The sequence below is a fragment of the Lates calcarifer genome, linkage group LG24 (genome assembly GCF_001640805.2).
Source record: "Lates calcarifer isolate ASB-BC8 linkage group LG24, TLL_Latcal_v3, whole genome shotgun sequence".
In the NCBI taxonomy this organism is placed as follows: Eukaryota; Metazoa; Chordata; class Actinopteri; family Centropomidae; genus Lates; species Lates calcarifer.
In genome coordinates, this window is record NC_066856.1 from 7,203,576 (window position 1) to 7,223,768 (window position 20,193).

General features: G+C 40.6%; 1 protein-coding gene across 4 annotated transcripts in view; it reads left to right on the plus strand.

Moving 5' to 3' along the window:
• bmp6 (bone morphogenetic protein 6) overlaps positions 1 to 20,193 on the plus strand; it is an 85,483-nt gene that overhangs the window by 60,650 nt on the left and 4,640 nt on the right. Inside the window, exons 2-4 of one of the 4 annotated variants that reach the window (XM_051066946.1) lie at positions 7,763 to 7,955; positions 12,455 to 12,603; positions 12,733 to 12,930. The exons of 1 other annotated variant lie outside the window; for it this stretch is intronic. In XM_051066946.1, coding sequence (XP_050922903.1) covers positions 7,763 to 7,955; positions 12,455 to 12,603; positions 12,733 to 12,930 — 540 coding nt within the window. The remainder of the gene's footprint in view (positions 1 to 7,762; positions 7,956 to 12,454; positions 12,604 to 12,732; positions 12,931 to 20,193) is intronic. 2 more of the 4 variants (XM_051066947.1, XM_051066948.1) reach the window with 2 other exon arrangements.

The window sequence follows — 20,193 nt, forward strand, 5'->3', positions numbered from 1 at the left end:
GGGGTGTTTGCGAAAATGTCGGCCTTTTTATTCTCCTTCCCTTCCCGCGTGCACTTTCTCTTTACTTTTCTCCCTCTCATTGCTTCTCTTTGACTGTGGTGCATTACGGGTCAGAGGAAATAGTAAATTACAGATTTAATTAGAAAGCAGAGATTTTTATGAGGGTCTTTGGGATTTTGTCATGCTTCATGCATGAAACCCCACAAAGAGCGGTTACTGAGAAGATAGTGGAATGTTTGCTGTACAGCAGAGGAAGACTCACACTGTTATTTTTTCAGCTACACTGGCTTCTCGTTCCCATAGCAGTTCAGTAAGGTCAATGGTTCCTTTCTTTAACAGGGCTGCAATCATCTGATTTCTTCCAGGAGACACTGAGGGGAAAAAATGAAATGTCTGCTACAATGGCAGTAAACCAGAGCATAAGTGTTTAACCTGTCTCACAAACCAAATGTCAACATCCACTCTTTCCTGTTCGGATGAAGAGGAAGAGGCAGTGTAAACCTTGGGTTGTGTGCATTATGCGATAGAGCTTTGAGGGGAAAAAAGATGAGTGTGGCTTACAGGTTTACATCCAAAGATAATGTTCAGAGCCAATGCATGAAGGACTTCTGGAAAAAGGGTGTGGAAATTGTGGTGGTGGGCGAGCATGTTAGCGTGTCTAACTTTCATGCAGGAGATGGGAGTTCACAAACTTGCAATTAACATTAGAGCTTTTATCATGCAGCTGCTCCGTTGGCCAGAGATATTTATTTTTGGGTGTCCATCTATCCAACCGTCTGCAAGACTTTCTCAACTCCTTGGACCACATATTGCACGTAAACTTCCATTGCTCAGGTTGAGTTGTTCCAAGGTCTCAGTAAATGTGTTTCTGCTAAATTAAGGTGCCCTGTGCTCTGGAAAATTTCCCTGACAAACCAATAGCCTGCTATTTTGATGCACCTGGTCCACAGCAGATCTCCACAGATCTCACAGATCACATCAGTGTAGTTTATTTGGCGAGGATGACAAGGTGCAAATCAAGCTCTCCTATTAGAAGGATCAGGCATGAAGGATCTTTAGTTAGCTTTATGCTGATGTTTTAAACACAGTATTTTTGATCAGTTTAAAAAAAGTGGTCTGATTTCTTGATCTCATTTCCCATCCACTTAGTATGAACCAGTGCACTTTTTAGAAATTAAAAAAAGTCTATTATCTATTTTAAGTGACACTATTTAATTTTTTTGAGGGAAAAAAGAACACCTGATTTCTCATAGGAAAGGAGACACACCCTTACTTAGTTCAACACATTCACAAGACCTTACACTGTGTATACACAGGAGACGTACAGTGAGGCTTTCAAGAATATTATTGAATGTAGGTCACCAGTGTTTGGCAGTGCTCAGAGCCCAACACAATCACTGTAGTTATGTGTAGAAAATGGAAGTATAAAATAGACTTAAAGCGCAAAAATATGCATTGGGTCTTTACATGCATATAGTGTGTAAAATGAGAGCCGTAATGCACCCTCTGTAGACAGCTGGATTAACTGAAGTAGGAGTGCATCTGCTCTCTGAGATGGATGACCAAAAAACATGGCTGAAACTTCCTGTATAGACACGCTACTTCTGGTATAACCAGTCGCATATATGTTAGCTTATGTTAGCTAATTTGACATACAGCTAGATATTGTATTGCTGGTGTCAGATTAAATTCTTAAATTCTGTGGACCAGACAGCACCAGGATTTCAATTTTGGAATGGCCAAAGTAATTTTGCCTGGGCCTTTTAATTACAAAAGTCAATAATGTTTTCTTTCCTTTGATGATTTTCCAAATGGTAGTCTCATAAAAGCAGAAATGAGTGATATAATGCTCTGGAAGGCGACTAGAGTGTCTGATTGTTTGTGACACTTTAGAAATATTTTCCAAAACATTTCAAGTACAAGAAGCACACGTGGTACATTGCCTCAAATTGCGTTATAAGTGAAATATATAATATCCTATCTATCATGTTTATTCAGATTGCTGACATTTTGATTATATTCAAGGAAATACTGTCTTGTTTGGATGATCTGGGTGGATTATTATCGGTCTATGCTTTCAAGGCATGCAGAGACATTCAAGTCAGACAGGAGTTTTCAGATTTACCTCTCGTCTTGCCTACATTTGTTTTCTAGGTTCTTCTAGTTTCAACAGAAACTGCATTTGCAGGTAGAGTGACTGCATCTGCATTATTTAAAAACATTTTTATTGTATGTTTAAATGTTAGTTTTAATAATTAAAAAATAAAAATATAGAAAATACAGGTTCTCCCGTTCATTTAGGATGGGGCAGTTGTACAGGTACGTGGGCCCAGGCCCGTTAGGCCCACCCACAATGCCATGCCTGTGGGGACCAAAACTGTGTCCTATTCTGGTGGATGGAAAGTTTGGAGGCTAAAAGCCCTCAGTAACCCCCACTTTAAAACAGGCAGATATTATCTGATGACATAATTACTTTGGAGAAAACCTATGTGTAATGTTACCTGTAGTTAATTTTACCAACTGAGTGTTGATGAAGGGCGAAAAAGTATTTTGGCCTGGGGAGGTGGTTGTTGTTTGTTTTGCTCTGTGGTTGTGGGACGTGTGCAAGAAAGCAGGAGGGATTTGATGCAGACGGCCGTTCGCCAGCTGTCTCTTGGTTGGGCAGCATCAGGAGTGTGAGCTAAAGCACTGACCACTAACCACAGACCACATACAAGTCAGCCTGTCAACCACCACCAGGCCTCTCCTGCACAGTCCTGCTTTTTCTGCTTCACATCCAAGATTTGAATTTGTCTGTCTTCCTTCCTTCTACTTATAGCTTTCATCCCACTCTCCGCTCTTTTCTTATTCTTACTTTTCCATCATGCCTCCAAATTTTGCTGCTGCAGCCTCACAAACTGTGTCTGTTGACTGCTGTTTATCATTTTTACTCCAGAGGTTGTGGTTATCACTCACTGTCAGATTCACTTTTATCTCTTCCTCTGTCTTGTCTGCCTGTTTGTGCACTCATCCAGCCTGCCTCTTTCTATACACACAGCCTTTTGTCTCAAAGTTTGACTCGCTTGTCTTTCTTTCAGCAGATACACGTATACTGTATATGCAGATCCAGCATTAGCTGCTGGCCACCATTTTGGACCTGCCAAGATTGACCTGTAAACAAATAAATGGGGGATAGGGTAGGTTTTAGGTGTGTGGGATCTAAACCAGGCCCTCTAAGCAGTAACTCTGCACTCTCCATTTCACATGCAGTAAGAAAAATAATATGCATCGAAACTAACTATTACTGTTAACGTCCAAAATACTAAGATAAGGTATTTTGATATGAAAACATGCATTTTAAAGTATCCTTTGCTTCTTTAAGGGGCATGCTTCTCAGTTTATGACAAGTCATGCTTAAGTGTTAGCCATTTTTAGACTTTTCTTCCAAATACTGACACGTATGACATGTACATTTTAATATCTTCAGTTCTGAATTTCAACTCATATTCACAAAACAACATTATAACTCATGACATATACTAATAACCACCCAGCAAGTGCAGACTGTGAATATAAGAACCATATGAACACATGTGAAAGCAAATAATTCTCAGTGTCAGGTGGGTGGTGTGTGTCTGTGCTTGTGTGTGGGTTGCTGTAATACCTACAGCAGCAGGGACAGAGCGGCCGAGCCACATGTTGCGGAGGTGGAGAAACGGGAGAATAACTCCTATGAAAGCAAAAAATCTCATTCTCTTTCTGTCACGAAGTGTCTCCTTCTCTCCTCCTCTTGTTACATCCCAGACATGTCTTTCCCTTTCTCCCCCCATTTTTTGCGCCTTTGGTCTCTCTATCTTCCTCTCTCTGACAACTGACTTTGTCTTTTTTCGTCTGGTCTTGGCGTCTTATCCGCTTCTTCCCCTGTTATCTTCTTCTCCAGTGTCATTTTAACTGGCATAAACTTTCTTTATATTGACATACAGATTTTGCTGTGTTCCCGTTCCATTCAGTTTATCCAATTGTATAAATCAATCAACCCCCCCCCCCCCAAAAAAAAAAAAAATTCTTCCACAAAAAACATTCCTTAATCCATTTCCTTTGCTTTGTCTTCTTCCTCCCTCAAAACTTTCATTCATATGTTCTGTCTTTCTCTGTATCAACATTCAACAGTCATAATTTCCTCTCCTCTCCCACTTTCTCTTTCCACCTTGTTTCTCTGTTTCTCGTAGTAGATTAAATCACCCACAGTGTTTAGGTGAATCATCAGAAAATTTCCCCACTTTTTTCAGGTTTTCTGGTTAACCTTGGCCGCCTTGGTGTGTTTGCGTGTGTGTGTTCAAGGGGTTGAGAATGAAAGAGAAAATCGTGGACTGTTTAAATGAAAACTGACTTTGTTATTTTTCATTCCTTTGTGTATTTTCTCATGAAATGGTGACCCAACGATGAGAGTGTGGTAATAAAACAAAACCATAATTTACACCTACAGATTAGTATTCACACATGTATGATACTTTGGCACTCTTTCTCACATTTTCCAGTGAACACTGTTGCACCACATCACCAATATAATCACTTTCTCCCCATCTTTAGAATCACTTTGAATAAATTCCTCCTTGAATCATCCAAATATAAATCCCCTTTCCCTTCTGTGTGTTCCTATCTCAGAGCTCACATCATGGTCGATTAGCACAGAGGTTATGCCCCTTGTATATAGAATTCCCTTTGATTTTAGATGCAAAACCTCAGTGGCTTTCAATCGAATTTCAAGCTGAGAAGGTCGGGAAGCAGCTGGAATGCCTCTTAGCTGCTAATAGTGCGGTTCCCAGGCCGCTTTGCATCGGGCTGCGGTGATAAAGTGTTAGATATAAGAGATGTGAGACTGTGGCTCTCTGTATATTTCATAGTTTTAATTGCTTGTCTTCATCTGGACATTGTTCAAAACAACTCCCTTCCCTGAGATTAGAAAAAAAAGATTTATTTCACTTGAACAGGCTGGTGAGTTGTTCAGTGAGCCGCCTTGAGTGCCTTGAGATTTTGTTAGGATGTGACGGGAATAAATTTCAAAAGAGATGTGTCCTGTGAATTTCATTAAAACCCCGATAAAATGAGTGCATACATTTTTCATCTCAGTGAAAACTGTTTTCTCCCCTTTTCCATTCCTCTTGTGTGATTATATTAGGTTTTGTAACATTTTTGAGGAAGTGTAAAGTATAAAAAGTTGCAAGTTGAATTCTAGGACCAGACTGTCAACACCCTTGTTGCTTCAGTGGAGCTAGTTACTGGAAGAAAGTGGCCATACTGGACAACTCCTAGATTGTGTGTATATGTGTGTTTAGGCACAGTTCTGGCTACTCATTTTTTTTATTAATAGCTGCAAGGAAGTTAGAGGAATGCACATGTTGCATTTATATAATAAGGCTCTCAAGTTAGAATTTCAGCTTTTTAGTACAGGTGTACTCAACAAACAATACAGCAAACATAGTAAACATTATTTGATGTGGGACTCTTCCTACAATAAGTTAAAAGTTTATCAGAGTTTTTGTGCTGAAAAGCCAGTAGACTCCTAAATAGGAAACATGAAATTTGAAGCTGTTGGTCTTAAAGCACGGGGGTGTTGGAGGGAGGGTTGTAAAGTCATTTAGAGTACCATGACCTCTGCTGAAGGCCTCCGCACACACATTCACAGAAGCTTAGCTGATCTATCCACCCCTCAATGCAAGACCAGACCCAGTATCACACACAGTTACTGCAACATCTGTGCGTTTGCGTGTGTGGCAGCTTGTGGAGTAAGATGATGAAATGGCCGCTGTCACATCTGATAAAAGTCACGCTGACGCCGATGTGAAGAACGACTCGTTGTCTTGGTGGTTTCCTTTGCTTCAGTGGAAAGTGTTTGAGAACTGAGATCCTTCAGTTATCATAATTTGTTTTGACCAAGACACAGTGCACAGATTTTGATTTTTCCTCATATGCAATGAAGCCAGAATGTCATGTCTTCCCTCCCCAGCACTCTCAGCTCAGTGTGTTGCTTGGGTTCAGCATTTACTTGTAAACTTGTAAATGTCTGGGGATAAGGAGAGCTTTGACCTTCCTAGGTGTGGGTACAAGGTGGGGCTGGCATTTTTTGGGAGATGGCTATGACTCAGGGAGTAAAATGTGTCATTGGGCCATTTTGGGTTGGTCCTTACATCATAAAATTAAACCAGAAGGTTTTCACAAGCCTGGCACAGGTATAAAACAAAATTTCTGTTACCTCAGGTTTGGGCTGTAAAAGTATCCAAGTGAATCTTCAAAATAAAATGAAATGTCTGTCAAAAAAAAGCAAACATATACATGTATACCAGCCCTTTACATGTATTAAATATGTCTGAAACTGCTGGACATAAGCAAATTATGAAGCCGTGAGTTGGGTTAATGTAGAAAGAAAGAAGACTCCACAATGTTTCCAGTTTCCATCTATTAAGTCATCAGGCAACATTGATAAAGAGACTGAATGTGTGTATGTTTTCTCTCCTACTAATTTTCCTTCCTTAGTCATCTGAGGTTGCACTTTTAAAGCAATAGTTAGACATTTTTGGAAATTGCAAACTACTGCTTCTGTTAAGCTAACCAGGTTAGCTAGTCTGGCTGGAGCAGCTGCAGCGGCAGTAGCAGAAGATAAATGTAGGTAAATGCATGATGTTGGACATTTATGTTCGGTCGCACCGCAGTATACATCCAGCTGTTTCCCAGTTGGCCTGCACTTAGTAGAGTCTGGTGGTAAAACCACAGCCTGCTGAACCTCGCTGCACTGAGTGGAGTGGAGATGATGGATTGTGCATACAGTGTGTCTGGTAGTGTCTAGCGTACAAGTAAGTATTTAAATCAGTGAATGTGATGGAGTAAGAATAGAGTGTATTGATGTGTGTTTTCAGTACTTGAGCATTTATGTTACCAGTTTTTCGTGTGTTTCCGTGCAGAATATAGCACATATTTGCGGCTTAGCGTTTACTGTTTATGTCTGCGTGGCTATTTCTGTACATGACCTTCTAATTGCATTCAACATGCCCCCTCTTTATTCACTTCCCTTTTCTCGCTCTGTGTGTCTGCTGACAAACTGACTCTGCAGGCCCTTTGCTGTGGGAGAAAAACCTCTAGCTGAGACAGGAACCAATTCCCCGGAGAGCACATTATCATTATGATGCATATTGCACTTAAAAGCATAGAAGGGAGCATTTTGTTGGTTTTTGTCATTTCACGCTGTCAGAAGTGGTTGCAGAATGTCTCTAAGTTTGCTACCACTGAAAAAATCATGGGCTTTTGCTTTGGACTGATGATAACAGGGGTTTATTTAGGGAAACTGGGAGCCACGAAAACCTATTAGACCTTAACGTATAAAAGATGGGATCGTTTTAAGCCTTCTATGGTTGACCTCAGTGTAGTGCGTGAGAAAGATATACACTCATCAATTACTACTTTATATTTACACTGAAACCCAGTCTGTTCAAGGCAGTTTCATCCTATTTGTAGAAAATACATCATGAATATGAGACAAGCCATTGAAAATACATTATAAAGACGTAATGTTGTAGAAGACGAATTGCTCTGTTTAAGTACAAATCCAGTCTAACCATGATTTCTTCTGATGAGCAGAAGTAGAAAACTTGCACAACAGCATTTTACTTCATGCAGAGAGAGTAAATAGCTAGTTTTCCACTTGTCCTTGTGTTATCTTTCCCTGTCTCTTTTCTCCATGTGGATAATGTTGTGACGCTACGTGTTTGTGTGTGTTTCCATCCCACAGTGGAGTACGACAGCGAGCTCTCCCCACAGCGGCGTCACCACAAGGAGTTTAAGTTCAACCTCTCACAGATCCCTGACGGTGAGGCCGTCACTGCAGCAGAGTTTCGCCTCTACAAGGAGTGTGTGAGCCACACCTTCCGCAATGAGACCTTCCTACTCAAAGTGTACCAGGTGGTCAAGGAGCACCCTGACAGGTAACCCACACGCATTAGTGATGAGCTTTTAACAAGGAAGATAACAGGTTTCAATCACCGCAACAACTAAGAAATGCAGAGTAGGACTCTCATCCCTCAATAACCTCTGCTAAACCCTGATTTCCCCTTAAATGTTTTTTCCTCAAAGAAAATCAAGTGTATAACCTTTTTAACATGTCCATATTGTATTATATTACACGATGCAAAACAAATCAAGAGCAAAATAAGCAGTCAGTGGTATGCCTGAGTATATCAATCTATTTTAACACAGAAATCATTTTATTGTTTTTGTCAATTTTGACATAAACACTCACAGTGTAGGCTGGAAAAAGTATGTGAACGCTAAGGCTAATGACATCGACAGGCTAACTGGAGTCAGGAGTCGGCAAAGCTGGAATCTGGTCAATGAAATAAGATTGGAGGTGTTCAAGGAGGATAAAAATAAGCCCAGAGTCACAGCTAAAGGCTTAAAAGAGTAATTGCCTCTGGTTTTAATCTGGTCATGAATCTACCATATGCAAATCGTGGTGCATGTGTCCTCCCATGGACACCACAGAGGAAGCCACTGCTCTCTGAAAAAAGCATTAATGTGCAACAGAGGTTTGCTAAAGAGCACCCAGACTCTCCACAGTTGCACTGGGAACATGTTTTGGAATAGTTTTTTTTAGTTTTTTGTGGATTAATGAAAATAAGGTTGAATTGTTTGGGAAAATATGCAATGTTAAATATGGTGTAAAAAGTGCACTGTATACCAACATGAAAACATCATCCCAAAAAATGAATTCCCAAATTTACAAAGGCGTCTTACAGGATAATGTCAGGGTGGCTGTCCACCAGCAGAAGCTCAGTAGAAGTCGGGTGATGCAGCAGGACAAAGTACATGACTTCAAACAAGTAAAATCCACCTTTTGGAGTGGCTCAGTCAGAGTGCAGAATGTAACTTTATAGCAGTGCTGCAGAATGAGCTTAGAGAGCTGTTCACACTGGACATCCTATAGAATATGTCTGAGCTTAGGCAGCTCTGTATGAGGAATGGTCCAAAATTCTTCCTGAACAGGTCTGATCAACAGCTACTAAAAGTGCTTGTTGAGGTATGACCAGTTATTAAATCCAAGGGTTCACTTTCTTTTTCTTCCAGAACTGTGAATGTTTTTTTTAATACAGTCATTTTTAATACAGAAAACCATGCAACGCCATGGGTTCACATGCTTTTTCTGTATGTACTGTACGTAGTTAGTTAATAAAACCCAGAATTTTAAAGATTACAGAATTATATGTACATACATATACTTTCAAATAACATTTATTATGCAGGTTTATCCTGAAAAGGGTCTTTTTCCTCATCTCTTCATCTTTCTCCATGTAACTGGCTAATTTAACTGTAAGCCAAATGAGTCTTTGTACCAGATCATAGTTAACAAAAACAGTTTCTGTTGTTATCTTACTAAACAAAATACTGGTTAGTTCTCAGGGAAAAACACACACACACACATACACAAAATAACCCCAAAATGATACTGTATACAAATCTCAACGAGACACATAAAGATCTGCTCAGATAAATTACATACAACATAATTCTCAGCACCATATTTCATCATCCTAAAACTGTGCAATTTTGGTTTTCTTGTACATAATTTTAGACACATTTCCCTGTACATCAGTGTGACAAATTTGGTATCACTGGAAACTCTGGGATCTTGAGTGAAATGTTTTGTGGGTTTTAACAGTACTTGTCCATACAGCATGCGTCTGCATTAATCCACCCCTGAGTGGGTCCAGTAGGTTTACTGAGGGTTTACACTGTGGTTGTACGAGGAGTCTACAAATCAACAAGAAATAGGCAGTCAGTGAAAACAGAAAGTGTGCTCAGTTCACTTCCTCTGGACACAAAACTTTTTAAACTGCCTCTCCCTGTGGGTTTTGCTCTGTCTCTCTATCATTCTCCCTGTGTTACACAAACTCTGTGCTCCTACCATGTTTATGATGTAAAATCAAACAAAACCACGTCTTACAGAAATAGCACAGTTTCAAAATCCTCCCGGCCCGCAAGTGAGCACAGCTAATACATGCCAAACATTTACATTACGTCTGCAGGGGTAAATAAACATCCAGTAAGATTTCTGAATGATATTTGTTTTTTTTATCAAGCCTGCCCAGTGAGAAGCAACACTAACATGAAGAGAATTTCTGATAAATATTTTTAGCAACTTGTACAGCCCAGTATGTTTTATCAGTGGATATACACCGAAACAACTTTCTCTTTGAAAGCTGTTGATGTATAGGGAGCTATTACACTTGATTAATAATATTATTTTGTGCTGGCTAACATCAAGACACTCCACACTGGTGGGATGTCTAACACCAGATGTTGCCAGACTGTAGTCCGATTCTAAAGCTGATCCACTCTGAGGTCCTTGGAGAACCTCAGCTATAGATACTGGCAAGCTATATTCTTCTGTCGGTCAAAAGGTATCAAAAGCTACTTATTTGCTACATTCCTCTATCCCTGCAATGGCTGGTTTGCGCCCCCCAGCCTGGCAGTAAGCCCTTTTATTTTTGTAGATATTTGGAGATTAAAGGACCCATACATCTCCAATTTCTGTATTACTGTAAGACAGGTTTTTGACCCTGCAGAAAATTACAGCCTGGATGGTCCACCGGGGAAAAATTGCTCTCACTGTGTTACATTCTTACCTTCATTCTCCTCATTGCTAAAAGTAACTCTTTTTTTTTTTTTTAGGATTGATGGTTTGTACAAGACAATAATTTAAAGTCTTTGTTGTTGTTTTCCTCATTTTCCACCTTTTACGCTACTATATCTTTTGTAATTGCCCTGTCAGCAGGGAGCCTATTAACTTTCTCATGGCCCTCCTTCCTGTAAAAATCTGACTCCAGTTTTGACTCTAAGCTGTAATGATAGAGCACTTAATTAGCCTGACACCCTTTGTACTTTTCATTTGATTGGGGTGGTTTCACGAACAGCAGACAAGGAATGTGAGAAATTACAATGCCAAAAATCTGGCAGGCCTGACAGCGTATTGAGAAAGGGCAGTTTGCTGCAAATGCTGCTTTTAACGTCCAGAACCCAGGCAGCAACATTTTGCCAGTAATTATGCAGTGCCAAACAAGATGATTTAACAGTTTCTTTCCCCTTTTACATGTATTTGTAATAACTTGTAAAACGAATTGTAATATAGCGTATATTCTAATTCTGAAACCCTTGCTTCCAGATGTCTGACTTACATATTGCTTTAACAATCGAACAAATATGCCTTTTCAGCACTTTAAAAGATGAAAGCACACGCGATAACTAGGCCCGCTGTGAGCTACACTCTCCCACCTCGCGTTTTTAACAGCAGTCACCGACAAGACTTATAAAGGAGATTTATTGTGGCAAAAAACACAACTTTGACCCTCGACCTTATTATTCCAGTTCATTTAAGCAGTCAGTCAATAAGAACTTTTACAGTAGGCTCTCAGTAGCCTTCGCCCCACAGGCGGCTCTCTGATGGACCCCTGCCATCCTTCATCAGCAGAGGTGTGTGTGTGTGTCTGAGAGAGAGAGAGAGAGAGAGGAGGAGGAAAAACAGTGTGTAGAGGCTCATACGGAAGCCATCAGAAACACTCTCATTAATGACCAATAAAGAGAGGCTGCTGATGCATGACTGCAGGGGCATTTTCCAAACACCTGGATGATTACGAGGCTTTGATGTCGGCTCTGGAGGAGGGTCTGACAGACCCGACACTCTGTTATTACTACTGTAATGGGACAGTGGATGGATGAGCCCTCTTATCACTCACACTCTGTCTTTTCCTTATGTGTCCTCGGCTCTTTTTCATGAAATTCTCCATAGTCATGTTACACAGGTATTTTTCTTCCTGTTTGACACGTTCTGCAGTTTAAAGTTACTTAAAAATCCTGGCAGCAAAAGCCATGCTTACTGACTTGCTTGGCTGGTTTGAACTCACCATAGCCAACCAGAAAAACTTAGGCTAGACTGTATCTATTGTCACAGTGCACAGGTCTCTTCCTTCCCATTTCAAATGCTTCACCTTTATGAATTTTATTCACACAAAATATTGTAAGTTATACTAACATAGCCCTCTCTCTCTCTGTCTAATTGACTGCCTTCTTATATCTTTTGGAAAATGTGCTAATATAATAACATGCTAAATTTGGCATGTTTAAAGTGACACGTGACTTTGGCATCTGGGTTGTCAGTAGGCATGGGACAGTATGAGAATCTGACAGTATGATAGCCTTAAGCAAAAATATCACAGTTTCACGGTTTCGTTGAAATAATAAAATAAGATAACATTTAAAAAAAAATAAATGCAGTCCCTTAAGTGAGCCTAAACCTGCAGCTCAAGGAGCTCAGAACATAAATACCTGAATTTTATGTTATATGACTAAAATATATGACTAAAAATTCATTTCATCTATTATTTTTAATCCAAGCTGTTTTTCTTTTATATTATCTCCAATGTTCTTCCAGAGAGGCAGACCTGTTCCTGCTGGAGTCTCGCAGCCTGTGGGCGGCTCAGGAGGGCTGGCTAGAGTTTGACATCACTGCCACCAGCAACCTGTGGGTGATGAGCCCAGGACACAACCTGGGCCTGCAGATCAGCATGGAGACCAGCAGTGGTAAGGGATATGATCACATGCATCTTTTTTAAAATTTTATTTATTATTTCCAAAGCATACAGTGAACACAGTCTCATCAGCATAAATCTTGCCTTGCGTAGTTTAAAGGTGTTGTGCCCTCTCAAACAGGACGGAGCATCACTTCCAAGGAGGGGGGGCTTGTAGGACGTGACGGTGCACTGGAGAAGCAGCCTTTTATGGTGGCGTTTTTCAAAGTCAGTGAAGTGTACATCCGCACCGCCCGCTCCACTGGCGGCAAACGTCGCCAGCAGAATCGCAACCGATCCACGCAGCCGCAGGAGGGATCCAGAGGGTTGGGTCTAGCAGGTCAGTCTTACGTCAACTAGACTAACACTGAACTTTAACCAACCTCGTCTTGCAGATCAGTGGATAGATAGCATTTGTTTGAAGTCTGATTTAAATAGCCGTCTTTGAGACGCTTGATGAATTGGATCTGACTTCGGCTGAGTCTCTCTAATCATCCCCTGTCTGACAAAATCGTAGCCCAGGGATGATGTCCAAAATCTGTTTTTACTGTAGTTCCTCTGTATGGATTAGCTATATACCAAAACCTGCATCTTGAGGAAGGAATGTAGATTTTTCATAGCAATATATAAGATACAGTACTAATTTTTATTCATCAGTTAAACCCATGCAAAGTGCAGTAAACAGAAAAACCTAAATCAGATCAGTATTTCCTATAACCCCACTCCCCTCCTTGCAACAGCTCCGGGTTCTCCTCAGTACACCTGTACTCAGGTAGTTAGTTCCAGCATGTTGGAGAAGTTGCCTCAGTTCCTCTGTTGGATTCAGGCTGTCTCAGTGTCTTCTGTTTCTTCATGAAATCCCAGACAGATTCTGTGATGCTGAGACCAGGGCTCTTTGGGGGTCAGACCATCGTTCTTTATGATGCTGGCTATGTGTTTGGACTGTGTGCTACTGATAAACAATAAGGGTACAAACACCTAAAGTGCCTTAATTAATGAAGGGATCTGAGAGTTGGTTTAAGGTTTGGCTTTGAATTTAAGCTAAAAAGATTGTAAAGTAAAGCCTGAGAATGTGATGAGAGGTAGTCTTGGAGTGAGAGTGTAACAGAGAAAGGAGCTTAACAATCGGGGTCAGACAAAATGAGAAATTGTATGTGCATGATAGAAAAAAAAGTGGTAGACAATGCTAAAGAAAATGGTATAGACACAAAACAGTGCTCTACATAGTGAGATGTAGACCTCACCATCTGAACCTTCTCATCAGTCCTCCCCACTCCTCTTCCTGTTCAGCAGATGAGGTAATGAGCAGGTATAAGCCTGATGTTATGAGCTCTGCAAGCTTTTCAAATTAAATCAAACCCTAATCCGCTCACCTTTCACCTGCTGTGTAATTCTGGCCAGACTTTATAGGTCTTAAAGCTAAGATGCTCATGTGAGGCTTCATTGTGCGACTACTGCAGTACTTAAGGCTAGGGCTCAGTGAGCCTGTTGTTAATGTCACTCTAATCCCTGACTAATTTGACAGATGAAGCGTCATGTTAATATTAAGCCTTCACAGCTCGAAGCTTTAACTCTGCATCAGAGTACAACCTTGTATGGAGCAGTAAATAAAATGTCCCCAGCAGCAAACATTTTAAAAATTCTTGCTTTCTATAATACAAATGCAGGGGAACTACAATGTGGTTGAGATCAGGGAAACACTGTGCTTGTGGCAAATCAAATGTGGATAAGGTAAGCAGATAAAATACAAGGTTTAGGTTTAATGAAAGCTCGTGGTTGTAGCTAATAAAAAGGTGAGCTTTCCACCTCACTACAAAAATTGCACATTACTTCCTGCACTGTTGCATAACATTAACACTGAATATAAACTGTGAGGTGCAGAATGGTCCAAAATAAACATAATTCCTTCAGCTACTGGACTTTATATAAGTTTAATCAGCTTAATCAACACAATTGTATTGTTCGCCATGGACTTATGTCAGAATTATCAGCCTAAAATCTTGATTTATTTGATTCTGCAAACAGAAAGATAGGTAAGACTGAGTTCAGGAAAGTTTATGTCATTCTATAGTCTACATAACACATATTATTGCTGTTTTTAAACATTCTGTAAAGCTGTGTATCTGCTAACCCTCAGGTAGTCAAAGCTGTTTGGCCCGACAGCAGCCTAAGTGCGGCACACCTGTTTTCTGGACTTATGTCAGACTTGTGATAAATGAAGTGCTAGAATCATTCCAAGTATACTTGTGCTGATTCCAGGGGCTGAGACTCTCTCAATGCTAGCCACAGTACTGCTAACTGAAGCTGCTGCTCAGACCAAAGAGGCTCAAGTCTGCAACCCCAAAACCTAGCCAAATCTGGGTCATAGCTGGCTTGCATTTGGTCCTCTGGTACCTGAGGACATCTTAGTACATTGACACACAGCCACAACTGGCGACCTGTGAAACGATTTACCTCTGCTTTGCTTCTTTCTGCTACTGTGTTTAATAGCTCTACCATCTGTATGGCATACAGATGTATTTGTAGGACAAGTTGGATTTGTTTTTACTGCTGCTCTCTAAAAATCCTTTGCTGAGATTTGTTGGCTCTATTTTCTGTTTGTTAAGAGCATCTTCAGTGCCTTTCTCAGTAGGTAACTCTGTGCTGCTGTTGACACAAGAGGATGTCATTTGAATTCCTTTTGCTTTTTTGTGTTAGATAAAAGCTTTGGCTGAGAACTAGAGAACAGAGTTATCATTTGAAGTCAAGATGTTCAGAAGATGTGGCGATACTGGGGTACACTTGTGAATCAGACAGCTAATGTGAACACCATTTACTTATAATGTGGGTTAGCGTTTCGGTAACCAATGTCACTTCAGCTCTCTTCCAGTAGGAAAGATGATGAGGGAATAATTATGTCAAATGTAAATAAATTCATAATTAATAGCTTAGAGAAATAGTTTAATGCTATCATATAGAACAGTCTGCTATTCAGCTACTTCTACACACAGATTCACAAGGTAGGTCAACTGTAGTCTGCTTTTGTGTCCCAGTCTGTATCAGGAAGATGAGAAAACTTTCTGCCAAGTGAATCTGCTCAAAAAATCTGCTCTAACAAGGACAATCTGTTAAATATGCGTCCTGGAGGACTGGACTTTACATAACCCAAAACATCAAGACCTCTCCACCTCGCCACTCGGGACGATGGGGAGTGTAAATATTTAGATCCTACACAGGAAGCAGGGAGGCCCCCCTCGCGACAGCCGAATGTCCGCGGCCAGCAGCGGACTGCTGGGATTGGATGGGATGGGAGGATCCGTGAGGAATTCAGGAGGGCATATGGTTTCAATACGGCATCACTCACTCCAGAGACAGGGAGGAGGACAGGACGGTTGGGGAGAGCATCCATCTTGTAGAGCGCTCAAGGGGAGAAACAAAATGTGGACAGTGTCCCCGTAGTTTGGCATGGAACTACAGTACATCAGCTCAGGCCACCACAGCTCCAACTAAAAGGAGTATTTCGCCAATAATTCACCCTGATACTTCCTCTGGAAAAAGGAGAGAGAGAGAGAGAGAGAGAGAGAGAGAGGAGAGAGAGAGAGAGAGATCCAAGTCCAAAAGGCAGCAAAGTGTTTGTTTTTAATTGATATAGTGTGCACTAGCTTAGACACATAGAGGCCTTTTAAGCCTTTTGGAGCATGAGTTACTTTACTCTGTGTGTTTTCTAAAAATAATTTCCCTCCTCTGCCCAAATTGCCCACTCATGACCTTTGTGGTTAACCACTGCACTGATTTGACTGCATTTATTTTTTACAAAGCGCAAAATTGCTTTGACAATTCACAGACTGGGCAATTTCTGTCTAACATCTTGCTTGTTTGTTTAGTAGGAAAGTTGGTCTTTTTCATTTGCATTTTCTCTTAAAGTTATGAGTTATGATGAGGATGTGTGGATATTTTGTTAACAAGATGCTTCTGGGTGTGCCTGATGCGCACACAGTAGAACAGTAGCTGCTGTGTACCTCGCCAAAAGAACAATACAACACCTTCAAAGGTAATTTAGGGTTTTGTGGGCAAAGAGGGCCAGGGAGGTAATGGGAGTCGGGTTGGTCTTTGGCTGTGGGGGAAGTTAACAACCATCCAGGAAAGGAATATCACGTCCCAAGGCAGCACAGGCGGCCTGTAATTAGGCCTAGCCAGTCATTAGCTGCGCAGCTAAAAGACTGGCCACGCTAACAGTATTGCTTAAAGAATTATAATAACACAGCACTCGGCCAGCTGTGTTTTTTCATCTGTCTCTCTTCTCCTCCCTCCTCCTCATTCTCCTCGCTCCTTCCCTACCCGACCTCCTTTTGTTTACTGTTGGGGTAATTAGACATAGTGGAGCTCCCTCGCAGGGTTTAATAACCTCTGTGATGAAAGACAGGAAGAAAGATAAACTTCAGTAGTAGTGGTCAGTGGGAGGCAAAAGAGAGGAGAAACGTCAGAGACAACAGTGACATTCTCCTTTCATGTGTTCATAGCCATTGAGACTCTCCTCTTCCTTCATTAGGGCCCAGATTCATACATATGTCCTGACAGAGAGGTGTCCTGAACTACACTGGTGAAAGTGTGTTAGGGGTTTAATGAATGGCAAATAGTGTAGTGAAGGGTTAATATCAGCCCAAGACTCATACAGTGCAGTATATCAAAAGTCTCAGTGTTAAAGAGCTACAGTGCTTATGTGCAGTAATGAGCAGTGTTTCCCCTGCTATTGAATAGACAGGGTGTAAACCGGCAGTCGCTGTCCCACCTCAATGAATTCAATGTGAATTTCAGTGCAGTTTTTTAGTGTCACATGCTCGATCGGATGTTTGTCTACTCACGAGGAAACGTTTCCAGGTTAAACACTGTTAGGCAAGCTCAGTGAGTTCAGTGCTACTGGCCCCATTCATATTACCATGTCGTAAAAAGGAAATACTGCTTTCTTCGCGTTTAGTATTTGGTCTTGACTGCAGCATAATAAACAGGTGAAACTCGCGCTCATGATTTGGCTCTGTTAATGCTTAGAGGAACTGTTTGATATTTTAGGAAGTATGCTTATTAGCTTCCTTGCCCAGGGTGAGATAAGAAGATTGGTACCACTCTCATGTCTGTTAAAGATGAAGCTACATCCAGCAGTGGGCGAGCTTCGTTTAAAACCATTACATGTTGTTTTTACACTTGTGTGAAAACATTCTGTTTCTTGTACAGATTGAACAAATGACCTATGACATGTGAGTGACCTTTAGAGGTGTTAGGTGAAGGCTATAGCATCCATTTCCTGTGTTTATGCTATGCTAAGCTAGCCATCTGCTAGGTGTAGCGTCATACTGAACATACAGTGGTATTTCTGAAATGTATTGGTGTTCCTTAATAATGACAGTCATAAAACAATCTATATTATTTTATTTGTTTGTGCACATCTACTATTCCAATGTGAGAAGCTACTGGATTAAAGTGTAGTAAGGACAGAATTAAATGACCGTAATAGTAGAGTAGAATACATTTTAGAATCATAAGTACGATATGTAGAGTCAGTATTTCAGGTTTCTTCCCACCCTTGCTGTCAAGGAAAGGAAAAAGAAATTAATGAAAGCCTCATGGGAACCAGAGCTCAGCGGTAACTGTGTGGCATTAAATTTTTACAGGCAGGAAGGGGAGATGTGGTTTATGGGCACCACAAATCTGGGCCTTTACACTCAATGAAAGCCCACAGTAAATATCAGCTTTATTCCTCTTAAAGAGACCCACAAACTGTAAATGCTAATGGCTTTTAAGGCCAAGAGGTGCAAGGAAAATTAGCTGTGTGTAGATGTATGTCTGAGAAAAAGGGGGAAAGGGATACTTTGTGCTGTACAGCATTCAGCAAAGCAAGATATTCTTGTTATCTGTGTTGTGTTGGCATCCACATTTTGTTCAGTATAATGAGTTTAGAAGAGGTTAAGGATTTGCAGGAATTATATCAGCTGACAGCACAACAGATGACATATCTCAATGTGTCATCGAGGAGGTGGAGTGTGTGTGTGTGTGTGCGTGCGTGTGCTCTGTTAAACCCCTTCCATTAACGTGCAAATTTTGCTCATACCAAACAAGAAGCTTTGTGCAGACTGGACTCTGGAGGAGGAAATCAAACGAGATGATTTAGTCACCCTGTCTGTAGCAGTAGTGATGATTGGATAAGGATGTATGCAGATGCTAAGCCCAAGGTTATTTAAAACCTCAAGGGTTCAGGCTCCAGTAAAGACTAATACATCTCTATACATTAACTCTATGAAAGCCCTATCATCCTACAGTACTGTCATTTCCTCTCTCCTTAAGTTCATTTCAGGTCAGCCAAGTCACTCAGCTTTGTTCTTTCAGTGGCATTTTTTTTCCTCTGTCCTCAGATGTTTCCTGTTTCCTCCTATATAAACCTTACACACTACAATGCAAGGGGGAAAAAAATGAAAATGAAAAATTAAATGAAAAGAAAATTGCAATAATTCTAGGACAAATCAGTGTAACCACAAATGTTTGTCTCCTCATCTGTGAATGCTCTTTTCTGTTGAAGTCAAGAAGTCAGTCTACATGAGACCTAGTGTGCGAATGATACATTTGCAGACATGCCTGACTGTGCACACACATACACATATAAACTCCATTTCCACATTAGCACAGATCCAGCAAACCCGTCTTTCCTTTTTGGAAAGGAAGGAACCTTAAACTGGGGAAACACCTGATTGCATGCAACGGTCACAGATGGCCCCCTGACCTCAAACCCACCGCTGACTGTGGTTTCACCTTTCATTTCCTGTTGCTTACAGAATTAATCCATCTAAATTATATTCACACAGCTTTACATGTTCACATTTTACTGCAACAAAAAGAGACACATTCTTATTCAGGGAAAATTTTGATCACATTTGAACATCTGACATTAGTATAAGTGCTATATAACCCATTGTGGACAATGCATGTATTATTTTAGGATATGTTTGGTAAATGCTCTTATACATAGTGCCTTATTATTGTAGAAAACCTGCACATTTTTAGCACAGGTGGTAAAAACTGAAGTGTTAATTACCATGACTCATGTCTAAGTCCCTCTCTCTCATTTACTTTAAGCTGAAATTTGCTCCTCCCCCATCTGTGTCTCCTTTTATATGAGATGAATCCAACTAATTACATTTTATTTGATGATGAAATCTTAATGCAACTAGCGCTGATGAATTTAAATTACTTAATTATGTGTGTGTGTGTCAGTGAGTGTGTGTTTGTGTATAGGTGCCACTAGTAAGGAATGATAGATGTATGGATGTAAGGAACCAGCATCAGTGACCCATACATAATTAAATTGTGTTTGTGTTTGTGTTTGTGTATGTTGTGTGTTTGTGTGTGTTTGTGACCAACTCTGGCTGACATAACAAGGCTGCTGTTGGGGAGTTAGTTCGTCTGCAGTATGACTCACTGACAGTCACACGGACACACACATTACATGGCAACTGTTTCTTGAAAATGCAAACAGTTCCTCTCTATTTATTGCCTATGAGAAGCAAATAACCATGTTTGCATGGCTTGACAGGATAAGTGGCTACACCAAACAGGCTGACAATGCAATGAGCAGATT